Source organism: Erpetoichthys calabaricus, chromosome 11 (genome assembly GCF_900747795.2).
Source record: "Erpetoichthys calabaricus chromosome 11, fErpCal1.3, whole genome shotgun sequence".
Taxonomy (NCBI): Eukaryota; Metazoa; Chordata; class Cladistia; order Polypteriformes; family Polypteridae; genus Erpetoichthys; species Erpetoichthys calabaricus.
This window is the reverse complement of record NC_041404.2, coordinates 43,162,940-43,190,238: the sequence shown is the minus strand read 5'-3', so window position 1 is coordinate 43,190,238 and position 27,299 is coordinate 43,162,940. Positions and strand designations below refer to the sequence as shown.

The 27,299-nt window shown below is 36.1% G+C and overlaps 2 protein-coding genes across 17 annotated transcripts in view; both read left to right on the top strand.

The window, feature by feature from the left end:
* The window catches only part of LOC114661297 (protocadherin-10-like), a 287,170-nt gene that overhangs the window by 198,196 nt on the left and 61,675 nt on the right, over window positions 1-27,299 (top strand). The window lies entirely within an intron of this gene.
* LOC127529617 (protocadherin beta-10-like) lies at window positions 3,158-14,674 on the top strand. Its single transcript, XM_051933774.1, has 5 exons — window positions 3,158-5,568; window positions 12,274-12,376; window positions 12,913-13,023; window positions 13,751-14,193; window positions 14,648-14,674. Exons 1-5 carry the CDS (start codon window positions 3,193-3,195, stop codon window positions 14,672-14,674), a joined length of 3,060 nt encoding a protein of 1,019 aa, XP_051789734.1. The 5' UTR covers window positions 3,158-3,192.

The following is a 27,299-nucleotide window of genomic DNA, read 5'->3' as shown; positions in this document are numbered from 1 at the left end:
CCATTTATAATTCTTTCTGCCTTAAACTCAATGCAGACAAGAGATCTAGCTCTGTGGATTATTTTAATGTTAAAAGTATGATTAGAAAATGCATAAGTAAGTTTGTGGGTGTTAGTAAAAATAACACATTGAATTATATAGAGTTTTGCCTCAGAACATTATTTAATAAGTACTTGAGAAAAATATTGTGAAAGATGAGAGAAGGGCTTTGTGTGGCTATTGCATTATTTTCCATGTTGTAGGTTCTAAATATAACAACAAAATGTTTTAAACAGAAAATGAAGGGTATGTGTTTCAGGTCCAAATGACCACATATAATATTCCATGAAAAAGTTACTAATGATTAAATGAACACTGTCCATTTAGGGTAATTATCCTCAACACATCTTAGCAGGCAGATGGTGAAGATTTGCTTGTCACAATATTCTTGATTGCCTTTAACTGAAATTTAATTGTAAAATATTTTTTAAATGTCAAAAGCGATTAATCCTGCAAAGTGTAAACTTGATCCAGGTTGGCAAGGTGGCACATGGTGCCAAATACTTAAAGGAAACATTTAAAGCTGTAGTTTCATTCCCCAACACTAACAGTGTGACTTTGAATAAGTGAGTTAACATCCAGGCCCATGGATTGTATGTAAATCTTCTCTGCAAATGAGTACCACTTTTTTATATTTTTTGCCCTCTGATTTATATTGGTGAATAAAGGTTTAAATTGCAGTTGTATGTATGCTGTGTATAAAACTAATATAATGTGCATGTTTATGTACAGTGCCTTCAGATAGTATTTACTGTAGACCCCTTCACTTTGTACACATGTTAGTAGTTTGTTTTAACCTTTTGCTAAAATTATTTAAATTAATTTTTTCCATCATCAAGCAAAATTCAATACCCCAGAATGACAAAGCGAAAGCAGGATTTTAAGAACTTATCTAAATTTATTTTTAAAAAAACAAACTGAAATATCACTTTGACAGAAGTATTCAGACCCTTAATTACTATGAAACTTCAAATTTGGTCCAGGTGCACCCCATTCTATTGTTCATCTTTGGTATGTTACTACATCTTGTTTGGAATTTACATGTGGTCAATTCAATTGATTGCACATAATTTGGAAAGGCATGTATCTGTCTATATAAGGCCCCACAGATGACAATCTGTATCAGAGCAAAAACCAAGCCATGAGATCAAAGTGATTTCCTGCAGAGCTTATGGACAAGACTGTGTTGAGGCACATGTCTGAGAAAGACTACCAAAAAAAATTTCACCAACATTGAACATTGCCAAGAAAACAGTGGTTTCCATAATTCTTAAATAGAATAAGTTAAAACAACCATGATTCATCTTAGAGTTGGCAGTTTGCCCAATTGGAGTAATCTTGGGAGAAGGGCCTTTGTAAGAGAAGTGACCTTGAACCCAGTGATCACCCTGGATGAGCTCCTGACAAACTTTGTGGAGATGATAGACACTTCAGAAGATCAACCATTACTATAACACTCCTCTAAGCTAGGCTTCATGGCATAGTAGCCAGACAACACATTTAAGCCTGCTTGAAGTTTGTAAAAAAGAACTTAAAGGTCTCACAGACTATAAGAAATTAGATTTTTGGTTTGATGAAACCAGGGTTGAACTGTTTGGACTTAAATCTAATAATAATTTTTTGCATTTATATAGCACTTTTCTCACTACTCAAAGCGCTCAGCAATTGTAGGTTAAGGGCCTTGCTTAAGGGCCCAACAGAGCAGAGTCCCTATTGGCATTTACGGGATTCGAACCGGCAACCTTCCGATTGCCAGTGCAGATCCCTAGCCTCAGAGCCACCACTCCGCCCTTGCATCTAAGCATCACATCTGGAGGAAACCATGTAATAATGCTCATCACCTGTGCAATATCATTCCATCGGTGAAGCATAGTGCTGCTGTCATCATGACGTAGGGTTGATTTTTAGCTGCAGAGACTGGGAGACTAGTCAGGCTTGAGAGAAAGACGAAAAGAGCAAAGTCCAAAGATGTCATTAATGAAAACCTGCACCAGACAACTCTGGGCTGAAGGTTTACCTTCCATTAGGACAGTGACATTGGAACATTGGAACAATATAGATGAGAACAGGCCATTCAGCCCAACAAAGCTTGCCAGTCCTATCCACTTAATTCTTCTAAGAAAATATCAAGTCTAGGTTTGAAAGTCCCTAAAGTTTTAAATGTCCAACAAGCTACTTGGTATCTTACTCCAAGTGTGTATGGTTCCCTGTGTAAAGAAAAATTTCCTAATGTTTGTGCGACATTTACCCTTAATGATTTTCCAACCGTGTCCCCATGTTCTTGATGAACTAATTTTTAAATAACAGTCTCGATCCACTGTACTAAATCCCTTCATAATTTTAAACACACCAACCATCTCACCACATAATATGTGACCCTAACTACAAAGTAAGTCAGGGTCAAATCTGTTAATGTTCTTGAGTGGCCCAGAAAGAGGCCAGACTTGAACCTAATCAAACATCTGCCTGGAGAGACATGAAAATAGCTGTCCACTGGTGGCATCCATCCAACATGACAGAGCTTGAGAGGATCTGTGGGGAAGAATGGCAGAGAATCTCCAAATCCAGGTGTGTAAAGCTTGTCACTTCAAACCCGACAAGACTACAGACTGCAATGACTGCCAGAGGGTCTTCAACTAAGTACTGGGCAAAGGGTCTGAATACTTTTGTTACTGTGATATTTCAGTTTTTTATTTTTAATGTATTTGCAAAAATTTCTACAATCTTGAATGAGTGAAAGAATGAATTTAAATGATACATGATAACGCAATACTCATATGTAAATTAAATGCAGAATAGTCGGTGTTTTTCACATATCACCCACAATTTAAAAGCCAGATGTTTAAGATTAGAACCTCTGACAAATTACCCCCATATCACATGAAAACTTTGCTGAAAAGCACATATTTTGAGTTTTTTTTTTATTAAAGAATAACAGTAATTTGTACTTATAAAGAAACAGTGTTTTGAAACGGTATCTACACGAAAGGGAGTTATGCTATATTTTAGCCTCACAGTGTCGCACTTTACCAATAATTTAAACCTTACAAGCAACGCAGAAGAGCAGATGAAGGTCTTATTTTTTTTTTAAATATTGCCGATAAACATCGCATCCTGCTTACGCTTTGGTGCAGTTTCATTTCATACACGGACATGGAACAAATGCTGCTTATTTTTCTATTATTAACCAAAATATGCAATATGGATTGCCTAAATATTCGTTATTCCATACCAGAAGAGATGGAAGAAGGAACGATAATAGGAAATATGGCCTCTGATATTGGGCTTAATGTTGCAAGTCTATCTAAGAGGAAGCTTCAGCTTGCTTTGGGTTCTGAGAAGGAATATTTAAATATTAACGAGTCGAACGGCAATGTATTCATTAAGGAGAAAATCGACCGGGAATTTATATGTGCCTTTAAAAGTGTATGCGTAATTAATACAGAGGTTGTCATTAAAGACCCTTTTCAAATATTCGGCGTTGAAGTGGAAATTTTAGATGTGAACGACAACGCTCCTAAATTTCCATCGGACTTGACACAAATAAATATATCGGAATCTGATTTGCAAGCTGAAAAATTTTTTCTAATGAAAGCTGTGGATCCCGATGTTGGAAATAATTCGGTATGTACTTATTCACTCAATGAAAACCCTTTTTTTGAAGTGTATACGGATGAGTCGAATTTCGCGTATTTGGTAATTAAGAATGCGTTAGACAGAGAAATTCAAGCGATGCATAATTTAGTCCTAACCGCTACTGACTGTGGAATCCCTAAACTGTCAGGGTCTGTTAATATCACTGTAATTGTTCTTGATATAAATGATAACGCTCCCATTTTTGATCAACACGTTTATGAAGTGAATGTTAATGAAAATGCAGAAGTAGGAGTAATAGTTACTAAATTAAAAGCGTCAGACAAAGACGAAGGCCTAAATGCTGAATTAAGATATTCATTTAATGCGCACACAGCACAGCTCGTAAGGGAAACGTTTTCTTTGCATGAAAAAACTGGTGAAATCACAGTCCGTGGAACTTTAGACTTTGAAAAAGTGAAATATTACGAATTTTACGTTCAGGCAACGGACATTGGACCAAATCCAATATCAGGACACTGTAAAATATTAATACACGTTCGAGACATTAATGACAACTTTCCAGAAATTATCATTAGGTCTATTATAACGTCAATCCTGGAGAATATCCCTCCAGGTACCGAAATAGCGCTTTTTAGTGTTAAGGATTTGGACAGTGAAGAAAACGGAAAGGTAGACTGTTATATTTCAGAGAATTCAGATTTTCAGCTTCAGCAGACTACAGAAAATTATTACGCACTTATGACATCTGAGCCTATGGATCGAGAAACCAATCCTAGATATAATATCACCATAGTAGTTAAGGATAAAGGAAGCCCTCCTTTGTCAAATAGTACAACCATATTGATAAATCTAATTGATGTAAATGACAATCCACCACGGTTTATATATGATTCATATAAAATTACTGTTTTAGAAAATAATATCCCTGGTTCACTGCTGTGTTCTATAACTGCTAATGACCCTGATGAAAAGGAAAACAGTGTTCTTAAGTATTCATTTCAGAAAGATGGAGACACCAATATGACATTAAGATTATTTTCCATTAACCAGAACAATGGGAATATTTATGCACTACAATCTTTTGATTATGAAAAGGACACATCTTTTGTATTTCGAGTTGAGGCTATTGACTCAGGCTATCCTCCTCTGAGTAGCAGTGTAACAGTCACCATAACTGTTCTTGACGAAAATGATAACACTCCGATTATTGTTTCTCCTTGGCGACCACATGGCTCTGTAGCCTCAGAGATGATACCTGGCTTTGCTGAAGAAGGATATCTAGTTACGAAAGTAATAGCAATTGATGAGGATTCAGTGCAAAATTCACGAATTACCTACCAACTGCTTCAAATTACTGACCAGACCTTGTTCACCCTTGATCGATACAATGGTGAACTTCGAACCAGAAGACGTCTTGGCCATAGGGATTCATCCAAACAAAGGTTAGTCATCCAGGCCAAGGACAATGGAAGTCCTTCTCTTTCATCGACTGTCACAATATTCATATCAAGATTTGATCCAGAGTCAGAAAGTCTGCTAACTTCCAATGATGAGATTATGGAGCCATATAACTTTTTATCTTTAAATATGTATTTGATTATTGGACTAGCTGTTGTTTCTTTTATATTCCTTCTCACTCTAATAATCCTTATAAGTATTAAATGCCATCACAGTCCAGTTCAAAACAACCAAAAATCTTCACATAACATAAACTGTTACAACCAAAGGAATTCAGTGATCTCTGAACTGCCTGCAAATTCAACGCTGATTTCTAGTGATGCCTACTGGCACAGTGTGCTTTTAGCGGAATCAAGGAAAGGAAAGATGCTTGTGAGGCGGTCCATACCTGATGGAACTGGCTTTATCATCTCCAGTTTAGAGAGGAACTTGGGACAGGGAGCCATAAATGACATGTGTCAAACACCAGTGGAGGTAAGACTGTTAAGGAATATTTTTGATGGTTTTAAAAGAAACATGAAGCACATGTACGCTGGGTTAGCAATATTTACCCATATTGCATTATAACTGCATTTTTAGTCATACAAGCAAAGTGAGATTTACATTTATCTTGCAACCTAAGTCATTCTGCACATTCTTTGCTGAAAGTTTTGAACTCCATCCTTGGTAGGGGAAAAATAATCAATTGGGAATCACTTAGCTACTATCAGCCATGGCTTGGTCTCCTAGTATAATGTCAAGAGGGAACTATATAATCCATCCATGCATAATCCAACCCGCTATATCCTATATATACAGGGTCATGGGGATCTGCTGGAGCCAATCCCAGCCAACACAGGGCGTAAGGCACGAAACAAACCCCGGGCAGGGTGCCAGCCCACCACAGGAACTATATGTTTTAAGTCAGTAATTCTGAACTATTTTTAAATATTTATAAAAATAACACTGTCAGCATTTTTAATATGCAAATCAATTTCTAAAAAAAAAAATAAATAAAAATAACTCCTTATTCCGAATAAAGTCAATTTCCATGCAATTCACTTGTGCAGTGTTTGTTAAAGTTACATCTTCTATATACGGTAGAGTGAACTGAAGGAACATGCAGGCTTTTTCTTAGGCATATTGGTTGAATAATTTTGTATTTGGGGACCACTGGTATGAATGCTGCAAAATGTGAAATTAGCAGGGATATGTAACCCTTTTTTAATGATTAGCACAGAGATCATACACTGTAAAAAATGTTTTGTTGGATCAACCTAAATAAATTACTTCACAAGGTAACAAGCAATTTAATTGATTTCTTTCAAATTTTAAAAAGTATTTGAGTAAACTTAATTCATTTGAGTTTGTTTTAACCTTTTCAAAAACTTGAATAAAAGCAAAAAAATGTATTTTTCTCAAACCAAATTTCTTTAAAAACTCAAATTAATTGCGGTGGGCTGACGCCCTGCCCGGGGTTTGTTTCCTGCCTTATGCCCTGTGTTGCCTGGGATTGGCTCCAGCAGACCCCCGTCACCCTGTAGTTAGGATATAGCAGGTTGGATAATGGATGAATGAACTCAAATTAAAATTTTATCCATTATTGTATTCACTGTAATGCCAACTTATGTAAATTCTTAATTGGACTCAACTAAATATGTTCTTTATATGGTGTTGAATTCACTGTTTGTTAGGGTGAAATTGTTTTTAATAAAACAAACCACAACAATGTTTTGCTTTAAACAATGGAAGCAAATTTATTTTAATTAGTGCTACATTTTGTACAGTGCCTTCAAACATGAAACATGTTTTTAAACTGATCTAATGGTGGTGAATGTTACCGAACCAGCTATAGCAAAACTCTTTTAAATTTATTACTGAATATTTGCAACAGAAAAATCAATTTTTTGATCATTCCTTGAACATGTTTTTTCTGTAAATATTCAGAACAAACATTTCACAAAAAATACATATATATATATACATATTAAATGCACAATATATTTTATAAGCTTTTCACAAAAAATGTTTATAAATTATATATGAAATATCTATTTGAAATAATTATATATACATATATTAAATACACCTTATATTTTCAACATTACATAACATTATATAGTATACATAAAATGTATATATATATATAGTCACAAACTCAAGACAGAGTCGTATAAAGGTGTGGGGCAGCCACCCGTATAATTTGGTTTTCTGGCTGCAAAGTTGCTTTTCAACATAATACACCACTGATGTGCACAAAACCGAGTCCAAAAAGAACTGAGGGAATAGGGAAAAGGTGGAGGCTTTTAAAGGGGGAGACAGGAAGTGTAGTCAAAGGGGTCGGGCTCAGGTAGGTCTTCTGCAATTGGTGAGAGCCCGGATGTGACATCACAGGGGTCGGAGCCGGCATGGTCTCCAAAGCGTTTTTTTGCTTTAGACTAAATAGAAGAAGTTACATTAAGCGACAGCAAGGTTTTTCAATTTGAAGTAAGGCAAAAAATTATGTTAGGTGAACAAACATATTAATATAGTTCATTACAACTACTAAAATTACCTTAAATCAAACAGAGCGCTTTTTTTCTTTTTAGAGTGTATGAATGTTAATATTTATTATTAAACAACAGCCAACTTGTGTCTCTCTATATGTATTGCAGTTACAAAAGAAAGGGTTTGTTGCTCATTTTTTTGCTGCTGCCAGTTGTGCCTAGAAATATGAGATAACATTAAAATATTTCTGTGAATTCAGTGTGCTGTGGAGGCAGGCAGACTAATAATGTATGAGTATCTGCAGTTGTAGTGCCTTTATGGAATGATCTGTTCCAGAAAGACTGTTTCAGCCATTATGGAATGATCTTTATGCAGGGATACCACAACCCATGTTTTTGTCATGGAGGGTTTAAAAAGTGATGCCACTAACAGGTCAGAGGTTGTTGTCCACACAGAGAAAATAAGTCAGAAGTGGACAATGTGCTGAAAGGAAAAGACATCAACAACAAGGAGTGAGTAAAGCATTGAAAGAGAGAACGCCAGAATGACTAACCTGAATAAGTGTTAGTAAGGTAGTCTCACATAGAAAGCTGCACAGATCTCGTGCTTGTTGTTTAACACACATTCCCAGAAGCCTTAAGAATAGAACATTTCCTATTGGAGCGTGTGCAGTGTTCTGTTTTTACCACTGAACAATGGAAGTGCTGAACTGTCAGTTCTGACTGGTGCACCTGTTTTCCCACTTAGTGTTTATTACAATACATTTTGTTTTCTCAGATACACTCTGTTTACTGCACATCTGTTTAAAGCATATAAAAAGAATGAAGGATATTTCTGAAGAGCTGTAATCGTTGAAGAATTGTGTTCCAACCAGTTGCATTTTGTTATTACCAATTTATGCTATAAATAAATTCTGTTTAAAAGATGGCCTCCTTTGTGAAGATGTAGTCTGACTTTTTATTATAGTGTTGTGTAGTGATTTGGACTTTGGACCTCAAGCCTGAGGTAATGGGTTGAAATCCCACTACTGACACTATGTGACTATTTTGTTTTGCCTGCCTGGGCTCCAATTGGAAAAACAAAAGAAATGTAACTAATTGTATCTGAGATGTTGTTTATCCTTGGATAAAGGCATCAGCCAAGTAGTAAGTTCTAATTATACAGAACAACAACAACAACAACATTTATTTATATAGCACATTTTCATACAAAAAGTAGCTCAAAGTGCTTTACATAATGAAGAGAAGAAAAATAAAAGACAAAATAAGAAATTAAAATAAGACAACATTAATTAACATAGAAAGGAGTAAGGTCCGATGGCCAGGGTGGACAGAAAAAACAAAAAAAAACTCCAGAAGGCTGGAGAAAAAAATAAAATCTGTAGGGGTTCCAGGCCACGAGTCCACCCAGTCCCCTCTGGGCATTCTACCTAACATAAAAGAAATAGTCCTCTTTGTAGTTCGGGTTTTTCATGGAGTCACTTGATGCTGATGGTCATACAGACTTCTGGCTTTTAATCCATCCATCATTGTTGGAACATCATGGTGCTTTGGGTAGATGGTGGTGGCGCACGCCACCACCAACAGGACACCGGAAAAGGAAACAGAAGAGAGAGTAGGGGTTAGTACAGATTTTGAATGAATAGTTATTATAATGAATTGGATATACAGAGTATCAGGATTAAATTACAGTGAAGTTATGAGAAGGCCATGTTAAAATAATGTGTATTCAGTAGTTTTTTAAAGTGCTCCACTGTATTAGCCTGGCGAATTCCTACTGGCAGGCTATTCCAGATTTTAGGTGCATAACAGCAGAAGGCCGCCTCACCACTTCTTTTAAGTTTTGCTCTTGGAATTCTAAGGAGACACTCAGTTGAGGATCTGAGGTTACGATTTGAAATATAAGGTGTCAGACATTCCGATATATAAGCCGGGGCGAGATTATTTAAAGCTTTATAAACCATAAGCAGAATTTTAAAGTCAATCCTGAATGACACAGGTAACCAGTGTAGTGACATCAAAACTGGAGAAATGTGTTCGGATTTTCTTTTCCTGGTAAGGATTCTAGCAGCTGCATTCTGCACTAATTGCAAACGATTGATGTCTTTTTTGGGTAGTCCTGAGAGGAGTGCGTTACAGTAATCTAGCCGACTGAAAACAAACGCATGAACTAATTTCTCTGCATCTTTCGATGATATAAGAGGTCTAACTTTTGCTATGTTTCTTAGGTGAAAAAATGCTGTCCTAGTGATCTGATTAATATGCGATTTAAAATTCAGATTACAATCAACGGTTACCCCTAAGCTTTTTACCTCCGTTTTGACTTTTAATCCTAATGCATCCAGTTTATTTCTAATAGCCTCATTGTATCCATTATTGCCAATCACTAAGATTTCGTTTTTTTCTTTATTTAATTTGAGAAAGTTACTATTCATCCATTCTGAGATACAGGTGTTGAAAGGTGTTGGGAACACGCCCTGTGGTGGGCTGGCGTCCTGCCCGGGGTTTATTTCTTGCCTTGCACCCTGTGTTGGCTGGGATTGGCTCCAGCAGACCCCCGTGACCCTGTAGTTAGGATATAGCGAGTTGGATAATGGATGGATGGATGGATGATGTTGGGAACATCACCTACTGTATGTGCAGTACTGCTCATATTTTACTCTAGCCATCTATCATATTTGACAGGTCTGATGATGCAATTAGTCAGCAAAGAAGAAAGATCTAAAAATGAGCAGGAAGGTGGAAATGATCATTTAAGTGTAAGGAAAGACTCCAAAATCATAAAACAGCACACAAATCAGTATTACACTGGTATGATTAGCATAATCTGAGTCAACATAAATGTGTACATTTGTTTCATGCCATGTTTCACACAGACAACTGATTAATCTTTTACAATGATAGGTAAATTCTATTTATTTTCTGAAATTTTATTTTACATTTTTTGGAGAGGTGTCTCTGAGGGCAGAGTGGTGGCTCAGAGGCTAAGAATCTGAGCTGGTATCTGGAAATTTTGTGGTTCAAATGCCATTACAGCCAGAAGGGACCCTACTCTTTTGGGCCCTTGAGCCAAGGCCCTTAACCTGAACATTGCTCCAGGGGCTCTGTACAATGGCTGGCTCTGACCTCCAGACAATTTTCCCTCAGGCATTTATACAGTCTACCAAAATTGAAATGTGACTATCTCTAAAATGCTGCAGAATATTTAGAGGAGATGAATGCTTCAATTATTGTTTGGCATGGTGTTTTAGGTAAAATGGTCGATTTCTCTAGCTCATGTGTGTCATGATCTGGAGTTTTGTATCCTTTATCTTGGCCTCTAAAAGTAATGGGGCTATCACTTCAGTGGTTTTAGATGTCTTGGAATTAAATGGTCAGATTGGTTTTCTGATTTAGAACATTTTTGGAGGTAATTTGTCTTTCTGCAGGGCCATTTTGTTTGCTTTTTTGGTGATGCAATTCTGCCATGTTTTTGCTAGGAAGGATGATTAGGAGAGTGTGACTTTTGACTTTTTATTGTGATGATATAAAGTTCAGTGTTATACACTTTCTGATTGCTCAAGGTTGTAGATAAATCATAGCAAACAAAAAGCTCTTCTGTTAGTATTAAGATACCTCTGCTTACTTGTGTTCTTTGACTTTATTTCATGGCTTGTTTGTAGGCTTAGGCTATGTTAAATATTCTGCTTTTTTTACTTCTTTGCTATATTTCTCATTCTACAATTTTGTGTCACATCCAGGCCTTTGTTTATTTAATTCCTGCCTTTCTGTTTAAGACCCTGATTATTATTACAATCATATTCCACCTCCTGGTTCCTTCTTACGTTAAACTGTTGCCGCCAGGTGCAGTCAGTACAATATGGACAGAGGCATCGGTAACGGGCCTGGTTTAGTAAAGAATTTTTTTTTTTAATGTAATTCTGCTTTATAGCCATCTGGGCCTGCAGTCTTGCTGTTTTAAAAAGGCCTAATAGCATTTTTAATCTTCAAAAAACAATTATAGATCTCTTCAGCTCATCTCTATGTGACTTCTTGACCTGTGATGTTTTTATTTTATTGAAAAAAATAAAATCCCTAGTTAAAAGTAGAATGTTGTTTCTTTTGCAGACATAGCACTTTATATTATTTCCTAAATATAATGTAAAGAAATTTTTAAGAAATTAAGATAAAATGTGCCTGATAGATACTAATATTTTAGTCAGATAATGCTCTTACTATTATAGATTTGTTCTGTCTTCTTTCCCTAATTGTTTTTTAAACACTTTCTAGATAGACCACAGTACCCATAAAGACTGTTTCTAGACAGACACAGCAGCTCTACTGTCTATTATATACAATAGGCAGCACAGCTGGTCAAAACATGTTTGTTGTCACATTTTAAAAATGCTATTAACAATGAACTTATACAAGTCCTTATACTTTCATTCTCACTTTACATTTGTCTTTATCTTGCTTTAGTATTTTGTTCCAGTTCATTATTTTTTTATTTTTAATGAGAAACAAAAACTACATTCATCTTAATTTAATATTAGATAAGGGGTAATGAAAAATGTTTGAACCTAATTGATCAAAAGAAAAATCAGTAAAATTAACTAGTTGTAGTTTTCATTATATTCCCTGTGATCACTTAACCCTTTGATATAATGTGCGCAAACCCTTTCTATACGACTCAGACAAAATACTTTTTCTATTTTCTGAAACCACTTTTGTGTAGCTGAATGGATGCCCCATAGAAACAGCCCTTCAGATTAGGGTACAGGGGATAGTTAAACACCTTCTGTATATCCTAAGTGTAGAAGAAGAAAAGTTTGAATGTGGTATCTATCTGAATCCATACTTTAACATAGCAGCCACTGAACCATACTGTATGAGTGGCATCATTTCTCTGAAGCAGAACATAGATGGTCACCAATGTCCATGACATTTTTCCCTGCTATAAATTGCTAAACAAATCAGCATAATATCGACTGGTTATATGTGAAGCTTTCTTTGGCATGCAACCAATATTGATGATTTTTTCAACATCACGAAAACATAGGCAGATAATTTTTCCCAGGACTGACTTAGACATTGAACTTCTCTGATAATAAAGAATCGTCATACTTCCATTGTTTCAGTTGCTATTTGGACTCTGCGTCATAATGGCAATCTAAATATCATTTCCAAATATAAAATGAGGCTTCCATTTCTTCCAAGTAAAAATTAACCGGGTTGAGATTCTCTTTGGAACATTCGATATTGTTATGGTAAATGTGAGTAGTCACCATTTTGGACACTCAGAGTACACTGATATTATTCGTGTTTTGGTATTCATAAGTGATAACTTCATCTGACTTATAACTAACCTCTATAGCATCTGTTATCTCTTGCACCATAAGTCTTCAATTCTCCATTAACAATAATGGCTACATTTCTTCTGTAGTTGATGTTGAAGTTTCTATGGGACTCTACAGCCCATTCACATGTAAGTCATTCAGGTGTACGACGTTAAGTGGCCCGTCAACAGATTATTTCTGAAGGTGTAATTCAATCATAGCATGACGTTTGATTTTGTAGTTTTTGAACTTATATTGACTTGTTTCTGAATCAAGAATAAATAAAAGAAGTTAGAAACTTCTTTTAGAGGCTAATCTGTACCAGTTTACAAAATCAGCATAATAGAATTGGTTTCTCAAGTTCAGGGTCATAACTTTTTAGATCACTTGATATTAGAGTTTGCATTTATGTTTATATGAACTGAGATACTAATCCATTACTAATTGTATTATTGTTTTTCTACTGTAATACCTTTATTTATTTTCGTTTTCCTTGAATTAATACTCCATCTGTCAAACTGTATATTTGTAAATACTATTGTGCATTTTCTTTGGTAAAATCAATAAGTGCTATCATAAAATAGCTATAGGCTATATAAAGAGAAAACATAGACATGTGTTTATTGTTTATTGGTCTAAAATGTTTTGAAGAGGTTCTACTGTTTTTATATAAAATTCAGGTTATGACAAATTTCAGCCACGGAGTGTCGCTCTTTACCAAAAAATAAATCTTTAGCAGCCTCTCACTCGGCAGATGAATGCATCGTAGGTGTTGTTTTTTAAACATAAATATCGAATCCTGTGTGCTCTTCTGCATTTAAAGGCTGTGTTTCTCTTTATTTTCGGATATGGATAATATACTGTTTCTTTTCATAGTATTTTCTACAATATGCCGATTTGATTGTGTGAATATTCGTTATTCTACACAAGAAGAAATGGAAGAAGGAACAGTAATAGGCAATATAGCTTCAGACATTGGGCTGAATGCTGCTAGTCTGTCTAAAAGGAAGCTACAGCTTGCTTTCGGTCCCTGGAAGCAATATTTGAATGTTAACGAGTCAAACGGAATTTTATTTATTAAGGAGAAAATCGACAGGGAATTCATATGCGCATTTAAACCGGACTGCTCTATTAATATGGAGGCTGTTATTAAAGACCCCTTTCAGATATTCGGCATTGAAGTGGAAATATTGGATGTAAACGACAACGCTCCGAAATTTTCCCACCTCTCGACTCAGGTAAACATTTCAGAATCTGCTTTGCAAGGGGAAAGATTTTTACTGATGAAAGCCGAGGATCCCGATGTTGGCAATAATACGGTATGTAGTTACTCGTTAAATGAAAATTCATATTTTGACACGTGGAAAGATAGTTCTCATGTCGTGTATTTGGTAATTAAGAACACATTAGATAGAGAAATACAAGCATCACACAATTTATTGTTAACCGCCGTGGACTGTGGATTCCCTCAATTGTCAGGCTCTGTTAAAATCACGGTGTTTGTTGTTGATGCAAATGACAATCCTCCAGTGTTTGAAAAAGAGATCTATGAAGTGAACGTAATCGAAAATGCAGCAATAGGAACAATTGTTACCAAACTAAAAGCGTCAGACAAAGACGAGGGACGAAATGCAGAATTAAGATATTCATTTAAGGCACACACTGCGCAAGAAATACTTCAGCCTTTCTCTTTACATCCTATAACTGGTGAAATCACTGTCAATGGAGCATTAGACTTTGAACAGATGAAATATTATGAATTTTATGTTCAAGCAAGAGACATCGGGCCTAGTCCATTAGCAGGGCTCTGTAAAATAATAATATACGTTAAGGACAGCAACGATAACTACCCAGAAATCATCATTACTTCAATTTTGACGTCAGTCCTGGAGAATGTACCCCTGGGTACAGAAATCGCTCTTTTCAGCATTAAGGATCTCGACTCGGGGGACAATGGAAAGGTGGACTGTTATGTCTTAGAGAATTTTGATTTTCAACTTCAGCAGACGACGGATAACTATTACGCGCTTCTGACATCACGTTCCATGGATCGGGAAACGAATCCTAATTACAATATAACAATAATAGTTAAGGATAAGGGTACTCCTCCTTTGTCTAATCGTAGAAAAATAACCATAGATCTTATAGATGTCAACGATAACCCACCGTTGTTTTCATACGATAACTATAAAATTTCTGTTTCAGAAAATAACATCCCGGGATCCCTGCTTTGCACTTTAACTGCCAATGACCCTGATGCAAAGGAAAACAGTGTTCTTAAATACTCAGTTCTTAAAGGTGAACATGAAAATAAGACATTGTCAGAACTGTTTTCCATTAACCAGGAGAACGGGAATATTTATGCACTGCAATCTTTTGATTATGAAAAGGAGACATCTTTTACGTTCCGAGTTGAGGCTATAGACTCGGGCAATCCTCCATTGAGCAGCTGTGTAACAGTCACCATAACTGTTCTTGATGTAAATGATAACTCTCCTATTATTGTTTCTCCTTGGAGATCACATGGCACTGTAGCCTCTGAGATAATACCAAGCTTTGCCGAAGAAGGATATCTTGTTACAAAAATTATAGCAATCGATGATGATTCTGTGCAAAATTCAAGAATTACCTACCATCTGCTTCAGATAACTGACCAGACACTGTTCACTTTAGATAAGTACAATGGTGAACTTCGAATGAGAAGACGGTTGGGTCATAAGGATTCATCCAAACAAAGACTGGTCATCCAAGCCCAAGATAATGGAAATCCTTCACTTTCATCCACTGTCACCATCCTCATATCAAAATTTGATCCAGCATCAAAAAGCCTGCAAGCCCAGAAGGATGAGGTTGTGGAGCTGGATAACTTTTTACCATTAGATATGTATTTGATTGTTGGACTAGCTGGAGCTTGTTTTATATTTCTACTAATTCTGATAATCCTTATTGTTTGTAAATGTCATAATAGTCCCCCGGGTGATAACAGTCAAAAATCTTCAAATAACATAAACTGTTACAACCAAAGGAATTCAGTGATCTCTGAGCTGCCTGCAAATTCAACGCTGATTTCTAGTGATGCTTACTGGCACAGCGTGCTTTTAGCAGAATCAAGAAAAGGAAAAATGCTTGTGAGACGGTCCATACCCGATGGATCTGGCTTTATCATCTCCAGTTTAGAGAGGAACTTGGGACAGGGAGCAGTAAATGACATGTGTCAAACACCAGTGGAGGTAAGACTCTTAAGTAAGGTTATGATTGGTTAAAAATAATATTTCAACAAGTTGTAAGCTAAACGTTTGACGCTGCTTCCTATTTGAAAGACTATACAGGCTAGACACTGTTATGGTTGCTAGATCCTTTAAATACAAGACTTAAAAATGAAAATAAATCCAATTTCGCAAGATGCTTTCCTAATTGAATTGTGAAAGCCAATGCTGTTTGAAAAGTAATAAGTAGCAGTTATGTTCAACTGAAGATTTTATAGATGCTCTATTTACATTTGGTTACAATATTCATATTTCAGTTCAGATATTCCAGATGCGGTTAAACAGAACACTTCCTGCAAACGTTTTCCAGCCATTTACATAATATTTGAATTCATAATGAGAATTAAACAGTGATTAGTTTCAATTTTTCATAACAAAGGTTGGTTGAGTGTTTATTAGTTTGTAAAGTTCATGGACTTTGAATTACCAAATCCTTCCAATATGATAAAAAGACCAATTGTGCTGTTCACCTGTGTAGGAGACAACGCAATTTTATGTAGACACGTCAGTTTAAAGGCAACAGACAGGAACATTTCTAGGCAGGCTAATTTTTTTAAATGTTTATACCAGTTGTTTTTAACAGACAGTTTTTGTTTTCTTCCTAGTTACTAAGTACTGTATTTAAAAAGTAAACAAGAAAAGATTTCCGCTTAAAGGTTATGCAGATTCTCTTGCATGTCTTTTCAAATGACATTTTTAGCAACAGTAATGCTAAAGCGCTTGATCAGAACTTCCTTGCATAAAGTCAATAGAAAGACTAAGCAAATTTGAAAAGTTTTTGTGTGAACTTTTTTCAATGTCATACTTCAGAACTTCAAAGCACAATTCGCATCTTTATCAAGTTTTTTGGATGGCCCATGCTTTTTACTGGATAATTTTTGCACATGAGGTATCATGAGTACCACAGATCTCAAAATAAAGACTTTTGCCTTTTTTGTTTTTATTGGGTTGTTATGAGGGTGATGGTTTTCATGATGCTTGGTCAGAAAAGGGAAATGTTTATTAGGCATTTGCTGACATTACAAAGATTGCATTTTCAGTTGGTTGTTGTCTTTTTTAGAAGATTAAACTGTTTCTTACCCACTGCCCAAGCATCAGTTAACTATAGCACAACATCCATCCATCCATCATCCAACCCGCTACAGGGTCACAGGGGTCTGCTGGAGCCAATCCCAGCCAACACAGGGCACAAGGCAGGTAACAAACCCCGGGCAGGGTGCCAGCCCACTGCAGGGTGCGCACACACATACACACACACCAAGAACCCACTAGGGACAATTTAGAATCGCCAATGCACCTAACTTGCATGTCTTTGGACTGTGGGAGGAAACCGGAGCACCCGGAGGAAACCCACACAGACACGGGGAGAACATTTAAACTCCACGCAGGGAAGACCCGGGAAGCGAGGCAGCAGCGCTACACACTGTGCCACCATGCTGCCATAGCACAACATGTTTTTGTCAAATTGTACTTTGCAGCTGCAAGGTGTTTGTAAAACATGCAGATATATGTATACTTTCATTCTCCTTCATTGTTTTGTTGTTAGTATTCAAAAACTGTCTATATATGCTCGTTAACAGGGAAATTATTTTTAAAACATAAACAACCAAATTCCTTAATTTAACTAGAATGATAACAGACATTACATTCATTGAAGATCCTGCCTATTGAAGCAGTAAACCACAATTTAGTGGAATATGGGTGTAAGGATTGTTATGCATAGGATGTTTACTTCGCATGGTATTACCAGGAAAAATTATTTATAATTATTATTATAAAAACATTATCCAAGGAAGTAGAGACAGTGGAAACTCCAGCAAGAAATCTGTAGACAATAAAACATTCAGTAATAAAATATAGTCAATTACGATAAGCAGTATTCCAACAGAAGACTAGAGTTCAGATAGATAGAAGAAGCAAATACACAGGGTGCCTGACCACGAGCAAATAAAGTGAGGCAATGAGAAAAAATAAGAGAGAATCAAAGAGGCCTGGCTGTTCTGAAAGGCCTCCATGCTGCATGGTAAGTGTCAAATTCACTTTCTTCAAAGGGAATATTCCAGCAGTGGAGCCAATATGTGACAGCATGCATTATCAGACTGCAATGGATGAGACTGTGTTGCTTACTTAGGAGAACAGATGGCATGAGAACTTTAAAGAATAAGTTTTGCATTTTGCAGATAAAGTTCCATCCATCCATCCATTATCCAACCTGCTATATCCTAAATACAGGGTCACGGGGTCTGCTGGAGCCAATCCCAGCGAACACAGGGTGCAAGGCAGGAAACAAACCCTGGGCAGGGCGCTAGCCCACCGCAGGCAGATAAAGTTGCTTTTAGGAATTGTGTCATAAATATATTAACTGGCCACAGAAACTTGTGTTTTTAAGTAAAGCAATATCTGTGAATTAAAAGAGAAAATAATGTTCCTCTGCTAGTGACTAACTGTGGTGGTCTATGGCAGTGATTCCCAAACTTAGTCCCCAATGAAGCCACAGGTTTTTGTTACAACCAATGTCTGTTTTTAATTGGATTCCTAGCTTAACTCAGTGAGCTGTTATTTCTCGGATTTAGGATCAATGAATTACAAGATTAAGTTTCATAATGTTTTAATGTACCAAGAAGATATATGGGGACAATATAGTTTTTTTTTTTTCTACAAATTTTTCATCCTAAATTTTCATTCTGTTTTTCATGCTGTTCTGGTTATTTAATCCATTATTTACTAACTATATTTAATAAATTTCAGTGTTGTTTGCCAGGGTGTTTCCTCTGCTTGTTTTTAATTGTCAATATTAGGATGCAATGAAGGGAACGAATTACACAGAAAAATGGCAAATAATAAGAAAAAACTAAAGATTTAAGCATTTAAAACTTTAGCAAAATAAAAATATTTGTAAAATCCATCCATCCATCCATTATCCAACCCGCTATATCCTAACTACAGGGTCACGGGGGTCTGCCAGAGCCAATCCCAGCCAACACAGGGCACAAGGCAGGAAACAAACCCTGGGCAGGGCGCCAGCCTACCGCAGGATATTTGAAAAAATGTCTTATAAATGTAAAAAATCATAATACTGTTCTTTTCTGAATGCAGAATAATAGAGGAGAAGAAATACCAGCTAAGTAAATGAGATCAGTTGTTATCATTTATTATAACTGACTAGTCATTTAGCCCGTTACAATAACGGGCGCTAGAACAGTAGTGCGTAAACATTAGTAGGAACAGTCTATATTAAATGGCAAGGGACTTTGACCTCATTCTTTTTGTTGGTCGTACTTTTCTTTCTTTCAGCCTTTCTTTTGTTGATGTTTATTTGCTGAGCTGACTGTTCTTCGTGGGCTGCCGCCGTGTATTGTGTGTCTTTAATTATCTGTGGCAGTAATACTGTCTTGTACGGCTCTATTCAATAAGGGCGCGCACAAAAAGGCGAGCTTCAAAAGGGCGACCTCAGTTGAGTGCGGCTAATAAAGGCGTTCGTAGATAATTTAGTTCAAATGGCTCTGGAATATGTGAAGAGCAACAAAGGTGCAGATCTTTATTTACGCGCGCCTTTATTCGCTGCGCCCAATTGAGGTGGCCCTTTTGAGGCTCGCCTTTTTGTGTGTGCCCTTATTGAAGGATACCGTCTTGTACATCCGCTGGCTTGTACGTCCGTAATATACCTTTAATTTTCTCTGGCGGTAATACAGGCGTGCGCGTCGGTAATATGCCTTTAATCTCCTCTGACAGTAATACTGGTTTGTATGTGGCTGTAATATGCGTCACTGTATTGTGTACCTTTAATTTCCTCTCGCAGTAATACTGGTTTGCATTTCCGTAAAACGCCTCTAACTTTCTCTGACAGTAATATCGCGCATCGCACCATGCCCCGCGCATGCGCACTTCATCAGAAGACACCCACACACGGACACCTGGATGCACATAGGGATTTTATATATATAGATTGTAAATCTGGTTGGAACAAAAACCTGCAGGCACAGGGGGCCCCCAGGACTGAGTTTGAGAACCACTGGTCCAGGCAGCATCAGAGTACATGTTACACTTCAAAGCTGAGTCTCTTCCTGAGCACTCATTCATATTCTCAGGTTTCACTAATATCAGAAAAGTGCATATCCATATAATTTTCTCACAAATATATTTTATTCTTGTGAGATTCCACCACTTTTCAAGTAGTTTAGCTGTTCTCATTACTTCATTTCCTCTCTGCAAAATAACAACCTTTAATGCCAGGGATGTGCCATCCTGTAGCTTGTAACAAAAATCATGCAGCTGCAATCCTACTTAGATAGAAGTGCAAGCACAAAGAATTTTTTTCTGAATAAATATTGATTTATGTCAGGATTTAGAAAATAGATAAACCTGACAATGATGACAAGGAAACCTTTATTCTGCTGTTAACCTGACTGCAAACAGATTGAAAAGGAGAGAATAAAAATCAGACACATCTGGAAAATTCAGAACCTGAAGCTATGGCAAGGCCCAAGAGAATTCATGATTTGTGGTATACGTGTGAAAAATTTTAAACAATGACTGAATCTGAAAAAAATGATTCATGGGTTTGTTAGGATACCAAACAGCAATGTTGCAAAATGAGGTGAGTTTTTGTGTTTTCCAGTGGGAGTAAAAGAGAAAAGGACCCATTGCAATTTTTTGGATATTTTACAGAAGGTTTGAGCAGGTCTGAGTTATTTTTAGTGGGACAAATGCTTAAATAGTAAAGGTTTAGTTAATTTGCATTAAGAGATCACCCATTTGTGAAGTTATTGCAATCTCCACCAGTTGAGAAAAATTGAGAAAGATAAAGTCATGACATAATAGTACTTTAAGTGCCAAAGACTTGTGTGGCCATGATGGTGGCTCTGAGCATGTTTGTCTTCAATAAAGCTGGAAGTCAACTGGACACCCTACACCACACCAACAAGCCTCCCTTCATCTTGTGACAGCAGAAGGAAATATATGTTAATTACCTTGGTGTAATTGCTAATTTTGAAATGTTAAATAATAAACATACAGTTTTAATTAGTGGTTAGAGACACTTTTTTAAAGCTTATGCACAAAAAGAAGCTTGACATGTGTGCATGCAACTTTCCAACAAGTGTTAGGATTTAAAAAGAAAGTTTATAGCAGCATTTCTCAACCTTTAAGTATTTGCAACCTGAGTTTTCATAACAGTTTTAATCGCGCCCCCCCTAACGTTTTTTTGAAAGGAGCCCACTAATACCAATTTGTTCTTTTTTAATTAATGATCTATCATAGATGCATATTTTATTATACCTACTTAACTTTTATCGACATTTATCTAACTCTGTCTTTATTTTTCTAGTATCAGAATGTAGTTTAAGTTATTTGTTTTGGTTTCAATAGATGTATTTTTCATATTTTCGATTCTTGTTTTCTTTTTTTCACATCTTCGCGCCCCCCTTTTTGTTACTTCGTGCCCCCCTAGGGGGGCCCGCCCCACAGTTTGAGAACCACTGTTTTATAGCATGACCAATGCATTTGCAACATTGCAGAGAAGCTGGGAAATGATGACACTTTTGACAAAGTAGCAAAACGCAGCCAAACCAGTTATATGATGACTCATGTGCATAATAATTCATATCAATGAGCTTTTATTAACTTTGTGTGTTTTTATGACAAATATATTACACTTTAGAAGCAATTAATATGCTGTATAGACTTTATTTTAATTTTCTTTTAAGAGGGCCAGTGCTGTGTATTTGCACTGAGAACTTTTTTGTTTTTTCATTAGTTTATATACTGTGTTTTCCAGCAGGGGGTGCTAGCTCCCTGATTGGAATAAGTTCTTTTTTAATTGCAGCGTCTTAAGTAACCTGAAACTATATAGATATAATATTGAAAGGCCATACGACAGTAAGAAATCACATAGGAGAAATAATCTTTCTTTAATGACGATATACATGGAATAACAGATGAGGAAGCCACGACAAGACTTTTCACCGAAGTAGGATCTCGATGTATACAGTCTGCCATTTTTGTCGCTGCACTGGAAGGATTTTTAGGTTTGGATGACGGTATCTCCCATCCATCCGTCGGTTTCAAAGGTGTGCCGGACAATGTTCCAAGGTTTTATACCCTTTCTTCATGTGCAGGCCCCTACTTAGGTAAATCATGCCATTCCAATCAAGGAAAAGAAGATCCAATGTCATGCTGACTGTCACACAGAAATAGTACAATGCCCATTTTCATAGTTGTCCCTTTCTTGTCTTCTAATGCTTGCCTAGCAGTTCTAAATGATGAGCCCCTGTGTACTAAATCTGGCCTTGTGTTAGCTGTACATGTGAGAAGAAGCAGATTTATAAAACATTGTTTGTACAGAGCACAGTGACATATTAAATGTATTATAATATGTAGGCTATTTGTTGTTGACAACTCAGGATAATCTCAGTCAAGCTTCACCCCATCACATGCGCTGTGCTGGAAGCCATTAAAACAACTGGCAAAACACTACATCCAGTGTTTGTATTGCGTGCGTGCACATACATAAAACATAACATTTTTTTGCCAACGTAAAAATGCAATTTACAGCAATATCTGGTTCTCCTAATTGGAGCAATCTGCTGCACTCATACTGCAATAAGGACACTTAGTGAGAATGAAGATACTTTTGTTAACTGTGAACAGTGACATTCCATGTATGCACAAGTTATCTATGATGCCAAAGTATGTGGCTGACAAACTTTGTGTCTCTGTGGCCTGGGGCAACTTATGAGTCATTTATTTTGAGGCAAAGTAGCTTTGGCAGATATGATGATGCTGTATGTGGTGAAAGGTTTGTTAGAATTTAACTGACTGAACACTCAGTTTTTCAGAACAGCCTGTAATATTCATTGTAATAGCAATCATGTCATTACATTTTTCAGATGACAGTGGCTGACCACCCACAGCTGCAAGCACAGCAAGATACTCTTGAATGCAGGTGGTGGGGTCACAGTGTTACAAGGTGCTTGTAATTTATAAAAGGTAAATTACATTGAAATGTTTTGAAGCCAGGTTTTATAAATTTGATTTATTTGTTGGGCATATGCATTTTCCTATTTTTATTTTGGCATGAGCATAGTTTTATGCTTGAACCCATGCAAAGTTTTATAATTGAGGCTCTAGGGAACTTGCCAGTTTAATTAAAATGTTAAAGTAAAGGTTTTTCTTTTAGGGTCTACTTAATTGACAGAAAATTATCACATAATGACAGAGTGTGCAATCAGTATATTTAAAATTACATTGAGTTATTATTCAGTGGGAGCAAACTGTTCTCCATTTACAAAGCATAATACAGTAAACTTTTCAAGTTCAGGGTCATAGCTTTTGTAATACCCATCATATACTCTTGATATTACATTTTGCATTTATGAGTATTGGAGCTAAACTATTTATCCATCAGTAATTTAATATTACTTATTTTTTTTACTGTTTTACCTTTCTCATTTTTCCCCCTTTTATTAAATTAATACTCTGTAATAACTTCAATGCCGTTGTGTGTGAAACTGTATATTTCTAATTAGTATTTTGTATTTTCTTTGTTAAAATTAATAAGTGTCTTTATATAAAAAATGTCTAGGCTATATATTTTAATTTAATAATTCTTAATAATTTTGTCACTATATTACCTACACACAGCATTGTAAAAAAAGTATATACCCCTTTGTAATTTCCAAAAATATTACATATTTTTTGACATTTATATTTTTCAACTATTCAAAGAAATTAGATACAATTAGATAAAGGTATCTGAGTAAAGAAAAAAATCATTTTCAAATAATTCTATTCTATTCACAAAGCTGAAAATGAAAAGTGATTTCCCCCTAGTTCAATCAACTCAGATAAGAGGAAAGCCACACTGAAAGTTAATCCAAAAGACAAGTAAGAGTGTGAATAATCTTAGTAACATTGCATCCAAGTTAGTAAGACATGAAGCAGGAAAAGTATGTTATTGGAGAGGGAAAGTGAAGCAAACTTCATATGTCAGATAAAAAGGCTGAAAAATCAATTTGTATGTATCTCCTTTGTTTGGCAAGTTGAGAGTGGGGAACGGTTACAGTTAGACGTGTTCAGGCCATGGGAGAAGTGCAGAGAATATTAATTTGAGGACTATCAGTTCCTCTGCAGAAAAGTCACAGTAACAAGTATTAAACAGCTTTGGTGCTCATGACTAGTAAGTAAAAAAAATGTAAAAGTTCATTTTGAGAAATGAGGAACATGTCAAAGGGTGAAATAAGCAGGCTGCTGCAGAGTGACGATACAGCATAGGTGGATTTCTATGAAAAGATAAGTACAAGAGAAGGGGTGTAAGGAACAAGCCTGCAGTATTTGATGGCAGGGCAGTTGGGAAGGCACAGAAGGAAACAAAGATGAATGGGTATGATGGGGGAAATGTGATGGAGCGGGATACAAGGGAACAGGAGGAAGAAGAATTATAAACTGTACTTGGCAATCCATCAGAGAACTGTTGTAGAGCAGGGCAAAGTAATGAAACAATCAGTGTGAGAATGATGTCTGTGTCACAAAGAGAGATGCCCATACCATATGACTGAGCATCAAGGCTATCCGCACTAGGTGAGGATAGGAAAAACAGGAAAGTCAATGCTGATATGTAAATATGTCCAAAAACCTTTGTTAGAGGGGCTTTGTGGTAGAGCTTGTCTTAATGAAATTGGCTACATATTAAAAGCCTTGTTCTATTTGGAGTTAATGGCATATCTCACTCCACACTTGATATAGTTTTCCAGTTTCATCACAGTGAACAGAGAACATTTAATAGCATTGAAATTTTTCCTATTTTTGAAGCAATCAAGCAATTTGACCCACCATGCATAATGTCAATGTTGGCTTTGTTATTCATGTTTTAAATTTTATACTGCACAAATGTTTACTTGTGAAAACAAAAAAGGAAATGGGTGTTGTTTGCTTATGTAGTAATGGCTCACAGTCTGGTTTAAACTCAATTTGTAAAATATATACTTCAGGCATAAATTAGCTTATGTCATGTACACAATAAGGCCTATTATAGGTTAAATGGACACTATTTACTTATTAGAACTTGCGGTACTGAATGATTGGTTGTCATAAAAAATATTAAATGGTTATTAATAATGCATAAGATCTGATGTTGCTTGTTATATAGTTTTAATAATTGAAGTTAATAATATAGGAAATTATAATCATGACCATTCAATTTCTCCAAATAAGTCATTGAATGATCACTAGAAACTCACAATGACTTAAACTCCTGGTACTCCGATTGTATCCAATGTAAATAATTACTGTTTTTTCTTTCATTTTCTGTCTTCTTACTTATCTCATGAAATAAATATATTTATATAACTTAGATGCAAATATTGTTCATTAAAAATTATGGATATGGTTCTTTTACAACCTAATATTTCACTGAATGCTAAAGTTGACAAAGGCACAGAAAGAAAGAAAGAAAGAAAGAAAGAAAGAAAGAAAGAAAGAAAGAAAGAACAGCAATTAGTTTAGGGTTAAGTCGTCTAAAATGTTTTGATAGGGTTCTGTTCTTTTGAAATGAAATTCAGGTTGTGATAAATTTCAGCCTCAGAGTGTCGCTGTTCACCAATAATTAAAGCTTTAGATGCCTCTCACTGGACAGATGAATGTGTTGAAGGTGTTGTTCTTACATTTTTTAAGATATATATCGAATCCTGTGTGCTCTTCTGCATTTTAATGCTGTATTTCTGTTTATTTTCGGATATGGATAATATGCTATTTCTCTTCATTATATTTTCTACAATATACGATTTGGACTGCCTGCATATTCGTTATTCTACACCAGAAGAAATGGAAGAAGGAACAGTAATAGGCAATATAGCTTCTGACATTGGGCTAAATGCTGCTAGTGTATCTAAAAGGAAGCTACAGCTTGCTTTCGGTCCCTGGAAGCAATATTTGAATGTTAACGAGTCAAACGGAAATTTATTTATTAAGGAGAAAATCGACCGGGAATTCATATGCGCGTTTAAACCAGAGTGCGTTATTAATATGGAGGCTGTTGTTAAAGATCCCTTTCAGATATTCGACATTGAAGTGGAAATACTGGATGTAAACGACAACGCTCCGAAATTTTCACTCGCCTCGAGTCAGATAAACATTTCAGAATCTGCTTTGCAAGGGGAAAAATTTTTACTGATGAAAGCCGTGGATCCTGATGTTGGAAATAACACGGTATGTAATTATGCACTAAATGAAAATTCCTATTTTGACACGTGGAAAGATAGTTCGCATTTCCTCTATTTGCTAATTAAGAGTATATTAGATCGAGAAATTCAAGCATCATACAATTTACTATTAATTGCCACGGACTGTGGAATCCCACAATTGTCGGGCTCTGTTAAAATCACGGTGTTTGTTCTTGATGCAAATGACAATCCTCCAGTATTTGATAAACAAATCTACGAAGTGAACGTTATCGAAAATACAGCAATAGGAACAATTGTTACCAAATTAAAAGCGTCAGACAAAGACGAGGGCCTGAATGCAGAATTAAGATATTCATTTAAGGCACACACTGCAGAAGAAATACTTCAGCCTTTCACTTTAAACCCCACAACTGGTGAAATCAGTGTCAATGGAGCATTAGACTTTGAAATGATAAGAAATTACGAATTATATGTTGAAGCAAAAGACATCGGGCCTAGTCCATTAGCAGGGCATTGCAAAATAATAATACACGTTAAGGACAGCAATGATAACTACCCAGAAATCATCATTACTTCAATTATGACGTCAGTCCTGGAGAATGTACCCCTGGGTACAGAAATCGCTCTTTTCAGCATTAAGGATCTCGACTCAGGGGACAATGGAAAGGTGGACTGTTATGTCTTAGAGAATTCTGATTTTCTACTTCAGCAGACGACGGAAAACTATTACGCGCTTATAACGTCACATCCCATGGATCGGGAAACGAATCCTAGCTATAATATTACAATAATGGTTAAGGATAAGGGTACTCCTCCCTTGTCTAATCGTAGAAAAATAACCATAGATCTTATAGATGTCAACGATAACCCACCGTTGTTTTCATATGATAACTATAAAATTTCTGCTTCAGAAAATAATATCCCTGGATCTCTGCTTTGCACTTTAACTGCCAATGACCCTGATACAAAGGAAAACAGTGT